This window comes from Camelina sativa, chromosome 11 (genome assembly GCF_000633955.1).
Source record: "Camelina sativa cultivar DH55 chromosome 11, Cs, whole genome shotgun sequence".
In the NCBI taxonomy this organism is placed as follows: Eukaryota; Viridiplantae; Streptophyta; class Magnoliopsida; order Brassicales; family Brassicaceae; genus Camelina; species Camelina sativa.
Window position 1 is genome coordinate 10778844 of NC_025695.1, and position 9755 is coordinate 10788598.

At 32.8% G+C, this 9755-nt stretch overlaps 3 protein-coding genes across 3 annotated transcripts; 1 reads left to right on the top strand and 2 right to left on the bottom strand.

The window, feature by feature from the left end:
• LOC104727840 (F-box protein CPR30-like) lies at positions 1713-2638 on the top strand. Its single transcript, XM_019231817.1, has 3 exons — positions 1713-1724; positions 1817-2412; positions 2575-2638. The coding sequence occupies exons 1-3, from the start codon at positions 1713-1715 to the stop codon at positions 2612-2614; spliced, it is 648 nt and encodes a 215-aa protein (XP_019087362.1). The 3' UTR covers positions 2615-2638.
• On the bottom strand, positions 4478-5449 carry LOC109127251 (F-box protein At3g26010-like). The gene is made up of 3 exons (XM_019231818.1): positions 5257-5449; positions 4971-5127; positions 4478-4916 (listed from the first exon to the last, which is right to left on the bottom strand). Exons 1-3 carry the CDS (start codon positions 5447-5449, stop codon positions 4478-4480), a joined length of 789 nt encoding a protein of 262 aa, XP_019087363.1.
• On the bottom strand, positions 7320-8551 carry LOC104727841 (putative F-box/kelch-repeat protein At4g22430). The gene is given in 2 exon segments (XM_010446911.2): positions 7320-8518; positions 8521-8551. Coding segments are annotated over 2 exon segments (1230 nt in total).

Sequence of the window (9755 nt, forward strand, 5' to 3'; positions counted from 1 at the left end):
GGGGGGGGGGGGAAATAAAATAATAATTCATCATGGTTGGCCCGGGAGTATTGTTGTCGCACACGTGTATACGATCGGGATTCAGAACAGTCATTCCGTAATAAGAATTTGGTTGGTGCAACTTCAACTTTTGGAAAATCCATATACGAACATTTTTGAATATAAATGGTATATAAATTAGCTAGCATACGTAGGAAAACGGGGAAACCTAAATTTTGGGCAAACGAGTGGATCGGATATATGTCATCAGTTATGAATTTTCACGGACTAGAATGATATAAATTTTTCTTAGGTGCAATTATGATTTATTGAAGGGTCAAGGGTGGTGTCACTTGAAAGAGGTTTCTCCAAGATCAACAATGATATGGAATATAACATTAGTGTGACATGACATCGATCGTCCCAAGAAGTTTCCAAGTAAAAACATAAAATGTCTAGATGACTCATCGTTTACGATCACGTCGACGATGCTAATGTTTTTGGTTTTGCTCCAATGTCATTAAAAACCTAATTATAAAAACGAAAGTTATAAGTGATTAATCTCTCAGCCATACGAACATTATACATTTTGAAGTAACTGCACATCATATATACATTTAACTTTCAGTATACAGTGCAAAGCTGCAAATCGCACCAATAAATTCATATATCTTGCGATGTTATACGCCATTAGAGCGTTTTAATAATTTCTTCTTGGCTAATATATTTCGTATAGTCAGTACTGCATCTTTATCATAGACATAGTCCTTGACTCCTTGGTATTATAATTCCGACCATCATTGACGTGTCTGTCACGTGTCAGCAAAGGATGATGTTTTCATCCACTAATTCAAATCATAATCACGTGGAGAAAATATAATTCGATTTTTCAGATCTCACCCATAGCCACTGGAACACTGCCCGTGAACCATATTTGGCATGTATAATCTTATCTTTATAAGTTTAACCCGAATTATTTACAAATCCAGTTACAATAAATAAGATATTCAGATTTATATAGATTTGAATGTGATATATATGTATATATTTTACGTGATAAAAGGACCAAGTCATCTCTATATCGGTGTTAATCATTCACATGACAATACCAATATTAGATCTGATCTTATTCCTTTATTACGTAAATTAAATATGCATGGGCTTTCCCGTGACCTCAATTTGGCATTTTCAGCTTAAAAGATTCCAGAAGTATAAAAGAGTAGCTAAACTTTGGAGAAACATATAAAATATTTAATAATCTGTACATTAGATTTTGTGAAAAATGTGAATTAGTAATATTTTTCAACTACAGTGTGCAACTGCAATTACACTGTATGTGAATTAGTAATATTAGTATATTTTAAATTAATATTAGTTGATAGTGATACAATAAAAATATTAGTATTATTAAACTAATTATGAAATTTGGAAAATATTAATAAAACTAACTATATTAGTATTTATAATTTTATTATTCATAATAAGTTTTTTAACATTATTGATAATACATTATAAATATAAAATATAATTAATTAATAAAATTATATTAAAAATTATATAGATTGAGAAACTCATCGAATTTCTCACTAATGGACATACAAAATTGTAAAGAGGTTCTCAAATTTCTCTACTCTACCAAAATTAATAGTATATTGGTGCGGATCTATTAAGGAAGAAGGGGGTTCAATTGACCCACCATTCATTTGAAATTTTTGATTTTTTCTTAAGGGTTTATGGACTTAATTGTATTGAACCCACCATATTTTGGTTTTTGACACCCCATTAATTATATTCCAATATTTTTGACACACGTTCAAAAACTTTTTGGGTCCGCCAGTGGTACTTCTACTTCTATTACCATCTCTTGTACCGTCGTGGCTACGGTGTTTTAGCTAGCAATAGTCTTCATTGGGTTATGCCTAGTAGACCTGGGCTTATCTCGTTTAATACTATTATTAGATTTGATCTTGACTCTGATGAGTTTGCGATTCTTGATTTCCCTGAGAGTCTTGCTCATGAGAATCTTGATATTGGTGTGTTGGATGGTTGTCTTTGTTTGATGTGTAATAACCATGAGTTTAGCTATGTTGATGTTTGGGTTATGAAGGAGTATAACGTTGAAGAGTCTTGGAGTAAGCTATTTAGAGTACCGAAACCGAAGAATGTGGAGTCGTTTGATTTTATCAGACCTCTGCTTTATTCCAAGGAGAGGGATAAGGTTTTGTTGGAGATAAACAATGCGAAGCTTGTGTGGTTTGATTTAGCGAGTAAGAGGTGTAGAACGCTTAGGATCAAGGACTGTGATAGTTTGTATAGCGCGGAACTCCTTGTGAGCAGTCTTGTTTTGGGGTGTAAAGGAGATCCTGATGAAGTTATGCGCAGGAAAGAACGTAGGGCTCGAGAAGATAAGATTATGCAAGAGAGAAACAAGAGGTTATATGCTTTATCTTTTAGTCATCAGTGCTTAATCATTTGATGTATTGATAAGATTAGTAAGGAAAAATCCAAGTCTTATTCTTTAATATCTTAGGATTGCAAATGGTGAAACGTATTAAGATACTCAAACATCTTATGTTATGTTATGTTACATCTCAGGGATGATTTTCTATCCAAGGGATTCAAGCTAGTGTTATAAGCAGAGCAGAGGAACACAGAAACCAAACCCAAAATGTAAGTGTTATGAAATCTAATGATGAGTATTTTTTTCTCCCTCAAGTTGGTATCAGATGCATATTATTGGAAGTCTTAGCAGGTGGTAGTTGAGTCACTCCATCCTAGGTTAACGTTTACAGCTATATTAAGCTTGGCTCAAATCTGACTATAACAATTCACAAGTGTTTTGAAGTTTAAAAATTTCCAGGAAAATCATGTAGATGGGAATCTTGATCTGGCATTGATTCTCAAGTGCAGGCGAAGGGGGAAAGGAAGCAACTTAATCAAATCCCATAGGTCTTACTACTAACTCACTTAACCTATGTAGGTAAATGTCATTAGAAATGGATAAAAAGAAACTTCATCAAATTCCATAGGAGGTCTTAGTACTAATTCTCTTAACCAATGTATGCTTATGTCATAAGAAAAGATGTGTAGTATGTGTAATTGATTGAAGATAATCTTATATGCAAACTCTTCTCTCAAATGTTATTTTCCTCATTTATATGTATCGGCATGGATGTGTGACTGTGTTAAAGGAAGACCACTGGGTATTGAAGCAAATGCAAACGAAAATTCCACTCGAGGCACGTTTCCTTGCACATTCAATTGGTAAAATCCAACTATTTAACCGATCCATATCAAACAAAAATTATCCTCTCTTTTCTATTATGTATATATCCATCTTATGTTTTGCTTTAGAGTACCCATCGATGATGACATTAATTTTGTCCTCCGTTTTGCAGGAGAATTACAAGGCCAATATGAAACAAGAACAAGATCAGTTGTCTACTTCACACGTTCAAATTCATATTCTTCTCTGTTAGAGAAGTTGCCTTTGTTTCTCTTTTCGTAATACTGTATGGTGTTCTTTCTCAAAAATCTTCCTTATAATTTGGCTTATTAGGTTGCAGTTAAACAACGCATATACATAGAGAAGAAGCAAATTGGACTATGGATGTGTCTTTCACTATCTTTTTTTTTTCTTTTCCTTGCAATATGATTTTTTGTCTCTTCCATGTCTTTTTTTATGGTAATTACTTTTTCTTGATTTCCCTCTCGAAAATTAATAGTACCTCAATCTAATTGATCTCAAGCCAAGTTCTGTAATCTGTACACATCTATATTAAAAACTTTTTAAGTATATTTGATGTTGTACCCTTGATGTTATTCTTATTTACATAGTTAGAGCATGTACAATGGGGAGTTTTCACCAAATTTCTCAACAATTAAAAAAATAAAAATAATAAAAAATGGAAGAGATCATTAAACACATGTCAATATGTGATTGATTTTAAATTTAATGTTTTATTTAAAAATTAAATTATATCTATTAAAATATTATATATGAGGGACTATGAGAGTCTTTGTGCACTGCACATGCTCTTAATCAAAATCCTAAAATATCTATTTTTAGTTAAATCAATTTTTGTTTCCTTTTAAATTAAAAGATAAAAATGTTTTAGTTAAAATAACTATTTTTGGGTAAGATTTTTCTGCAATAAAACAAAATCATATGCAACCATTAAATATTAAATATCCTATTGCCTTAAATATTCAAATAATTATAGTTCTCTCAATTTTAACCTACATAAATTCAATAACAAATACTAATTATTTTAAAAAGTACAAAAAATATATAACATTGTAACATGAATATTAAAAATCATAGAAATTCACTTTATTAATAAAACAAAATATCTCTATATATATATATATATATATATATATATATATAATAATAATTATCTTGCCGTGTACCACAAATTAAATCCTAGTAGGTTTAGTAAGCTTATGAAACACCTTTCAACCATTAAAAAATCATTGAATCCAAAAGCATAGCTCCCTATTTGCCTATATTCTTCTTTGTCTTTAAGTAAATGTTAGACAACAGTGAAGTTGTATCAATAATCTCAACTTGGGGAGGACAAGGCATTGATTCGATCCACCGTGGGAGTAAGGAATGGAAACTAATGATAGGAACTACATACTCCTGATGTGAATATGGTCCAAAAATATCATCCATCTCTTCTTCACAGACAGACTGGTTGACGAAGCAATTTTGAAGATCATCGATTGATTGGTCGTCATCTCTCAAGATTTTGTAGTTTAATTTCTGCAAGTTACATGACACCAAATAACGGTTTTGTTGACTCCATATATAGATAATATTGCGATCAAAGGGATGCATTGCCAATGGTGCATAATAGCTAATATCATCATCAGGCCGAATAAACGGGAGGGGGAGTTTCCACTCAAGTTGCCAGCCTGAATCATCATCATCACTGTTCAATAACCTCCAAATCTTCAAAATATTGTGATCGAATGTTTTGATATACATGACAAATCCGGTGGATGTAGTGTAGGCTCTTTTGAAGTCGGAGTTGTGATTCACATTATGATCGGGGAGAGGTATAACCTGACACAGATTTGATTCACCATAGACATCATAAGCTATAAGTGCTCCAGGTAGAGTTAGATCAGCATCATAATCAACTGATGGAGATAAATAAAGTGTCTAATTCAGAGTCATAGGAAGAGAGAAGTTGTTGAGGTAATGAGGGCAATGAAGCCGCTTGCAAGTCCAAATGCCAGTTTCAGACGAATACACACAAAAGCACAAACAAGTCGAGGATTTGTCTGGACTCGGCTCCAATGCAGCCACTGTAAGCACTTTGAAGCTCAACACAACACCGTCCTCGTCCACGCGGGTCACTAAACCAACCGGCAAAGATCTTGGATATGGAGGGTACGGGACTTCAACCCACTGTTGCAATACCGGATTACCCACATAGGAAACACCATTATATCCATCCATCCAAACCAATCCATTGGAAGAAGCGTCATAACCGATTTTATTATTTATTTCGATATTTTTGATATACGAACCTAACAATTTTGGAAGACCTCATGTTTGGCATCCATGAAAGTCTATGAGTTCTCTTTGTGGAAGCAGTTGTGACCAAGTGGAAGAGGTCTTTCCGTGCAAAGACACAAAGAGACGGCAGAAATACACAGATTCGAATTCCGATTTCCATGTTTTGCACACAGATTTGAATCTGGAGATGCTTCTCAATGGTAATCTCGTTAGTATCTTCGTCAATATTTCCACTGAGAGATATGTCGTCCCTGAAACTTGTGTGGAGTTGTTGTTTGTTGTTTCCATTGGAAGCTGCTTACGTCGATAAATTAGGGTTAAGGTTATTGTGTTCCGGAGGAAGACGAAGATACGATGTTAGAGCACCTCAATTAGTAATATTCTCTATATATTAATAGAAAATCAAATTTACAAAAAAAACTGATATATCAGCGTTACAAAGCTCAAAACATTTTTTATTAATCAACTCTCAAAACATCATCTTATTTACAGTTCTGCCATTGTATTTATTAACTTTTTTTTTATAAAAAAATCCATAAAAAATAAACCCTAAATGACACACTCATGAAGCAGAACCTCTCCTCTCACCTATAAATACCTTCTTCTTTTCACCAAAATATCTAGCGACCGAAAAACTCCAAAATTTTAGCAAAACTTCATCTACAATTTTCATGAAAAACTCAAGTTGAAGGTGCACCTACCAGCCACCACGAGAATTGTGTCCCATTAGACGGTAAGATTTATTTTTATGCTTTAATTATTTTTATGCTATATTCTATTTTATGTTATATTTTATTTTTATACTAATAAAAAACTATCTTACATATGAACATGTTCCAAAAGATGTATTGCACATACCAATTGATCAGACTCATAAGTTGAAGATACTGTTTCAGTACTTAATTAAAGAAGACAGACTCACAAAGTCAAAGAAATAGAATCAAAATAAGCCATGACAACTAGGAAACTAATACAGTTCTAGATTAGAATCATTTCATATGTATTAAGAAACAGGAATAAGCACAATAATGTGATTTGCAGAATTCCATTAATATGTGTATTTCATTCGGATAATTTATATTTTATTTTATATTAATTTCAAAATTCATCAAGCACAACTATTTTCATCATCTACATATTAGCCTTCTCATAATAATTTGATTTTGTCTATCAATATATTTTTTTCTCTGCCTATATATCTTATACTAGAAAATATAAATAAAAAAGGAAAAAGTTATTTAAAAAAAAAAGTTATGGTAACAACTTTGTTATTATTCTGTTTTAACAACCTACAGGTTTATTGTTGTCAAAAAAAAAAACCTACAGGTTTATTGTTGTATTTAAAAAAAATAAAGTCGATTCCGTTCTGTAATGATCTAAACCTGTAAGTAAGCAGGAATATTACTTTTGGTTATAAGATAAGAGAGTAGGAAACTTCAGATTCTATGTTAATAATTATGGATTGAGAGTAAAGGAACCCAAAGTCCCAAACAATACTAGGTCAAAAGAAACCAAAACTGGGATCCGTTTTAATGCGTCTTAATGAAGTTAAAAATAAGAAGTTTAAGATGGGACGTTATAAAATATAAACAAGCCCCTAGAGAAGAAGAAGTTAACCCATGCAAGCAAAAGTGAATGTTTTCATCAAACTTTTCCAATTTGTTTTTACAATTACTATATTTTAATTATCTTTATTTCATATATAAATGTTGTCCCATAAATATTTCAAAGCAAAATAGGTTTTTGGTTCAATTTTATTAACTAGCTAAAGATGAGAAGAAATAAACAATTGATACAAACCTAGTTGCATCTATTCTTCTTCATCTTTATGCATTGGAGAAAGTAGTGAAGTTGTATTTATCATCTCAACTTGGGGAGGACGAGGCATCAATTCCATCCACCGTGGGAGCACAAATTGGTACAAGATGAGAGGAACTCCATACTTGGAAATCTGATCCATGTGCTTCTCACAAGCAGACAGGTTGATGAAACAATCTTGATGTTGTGACTCATCTCCGAAGATTTTGTAGTTTTGTGTCTGCAAGTTACATGATATCAAATAATGGTTTTCTTGACTCCACAAATACACAATATTGCTATAAAACTGATGCATTGCCACTGGTGCATAACAACCGATAAATGGGAGGCTGAGTTCCCACAGAAGTTGCCAAGCTGAATCATTGTTCAACCTCCAAATCTTCAAAAGATTGCCTCCCCTTTGAGCTAATGTTTTGATATACATAACAAAACCGGTTGATGTAGTCAAAGCTGTTTTGTTGTGTTTCAAATTCTGATCGGGGAGAGGTATAACTTTACATTGTTTGGATTGACCATAGAAATCGTGAACCACAAGTTCTCTAGGCCTAACATTAAAAGAATCTTTCTGGGGAAAATAAAGCGTTCCATTCAGACTCAAAGGATCAAACAAGGTTGGGTAGGAAAGATGGCAGAAAAGGCATTTGCGAATCCAAACGCCTGTCTCCGACAAATACACATAAAAACTCAAATAAGATTCGTCTTGACTATGTGACATTGAACCAGACCTAACCACTTTGAAACTCAAAACAACACCGTCCTCGTCAACACGCGTCACTAGACCACACAGGGAAGTAAAGCTATTTGGAGGGTAAGGGATCTCAACCCACTGTTGTAATACTGGATTACCCACATAGGTTCCCCTAGTACCAGAAGAAGATCTATGCAGCAAAACCAACCCATTGGAAGAACCTATATATTTGAATTTACCGTTTATTTCCACATTTGGAATATAAGAACCTAGAGACTTTGGAAGACCCCATGTCTTGCATCCATGGAAGTCTAGGAGTTCTTCTCGTCGTCGTCGGAGGAGAAGTAGTGACCAACATGAAGAGGTATTTTGGTGCAGAGACACAAAGAGACGGCGGAAATACACAGATTCAATTGCCGATTTCCATGCTTTACACACCGATTTGAATTTGGAGATGCTTCTTAATGGTATTCTCGCTATTATCTCTGTCACATCTCCTCTGAAACATGTATGGCGGTGTTGTTTGGTGTTTCCATTGGAAATTATTGCTTTCTTTTTCGTCAATATCTTAGGGTTCGGGTTTTGGAGTGTAACGAAAGATACAATGTTCTTCTTAGTACAAAGAGAAACACATATATAATGAAGTCTGTGTGGCATTTTGATAACATAAATGTTTTGTTTATTTACTTTCCATAATATTATTCACTATTTTTAGATTTTTTTTTTGGTAAAAACTAAAAGCTAAACTGGAATTAATGAATTGTTACTTTACAAAATACACTAGTATTAATTTTTATAATTATTGTTGTATAAATTAGTAATTTATCCTGTAGTTTTAATGTCAAATCTTTCAATTTCAAAGAAACAAATATATTAGCAATTAAAATTATTTAATCTAAAAGATAAGGATTAGAATTAAGAGAGAAACAAAAGTGATGTTTAATGGAAAGTAGGAAATCCAAAATTGTATGAAAAAGGAAAAAGAGAAAGAGAGAAGCAAATATGAAGTGGCAAAATATTACAATTGTTATATGTATTAGAAGTGTCAAAATGGGCTGTCCGCGTCCATTTTGACCCATCAAACATTGTTCAATTTGATTTTGGACAAATAACTGACCGTGTCTATTAACGACCATGTCCAACGATCATATTTTTATTTTGGACAAATAACTGACCGTGTCTATTAACGACCATGCCCAACGATCATATTTTTATGGGCTGTCTATGGGCTAACCATGGACAACCCGCTCATTTTAACAACTCTAACTGTATACATTATTGGTATTAATAAATAAAAATGAAGGAATTAAATAGGTATATTGGTCAATATAGTATTGAACTAACCAAGAAGGCAAGAACTAGAGTTCGGCTACAACGCTTGCTAAATGAATTCCATTACCTGTTTGCTGAAGTTATAATTATTTGTAAGAGACTACAAGATAAAATACAACCCGATAACAAATTTAAAACGACGCTCGACTGAACGTAAACATGTTGATCTCGCTTTAGCTGTTAATCTATTCAATAGATTCTATTGCAACATTACTAATTAAACAATGAAATTTTTTGCAAAGACAAAGTTAAGATTTGTGTGAGAGCTAATTATCTTGTGCAATGATAAATTTATTTCATATGAACACTAACCATTTTCATCTCCAAGAATGAGACTGAATAAGCCTCTGAAACGAGACAAGGTTAACAAGTACCCGAGACAGAAAAAAAAAAAAAAACAAAAAAAAA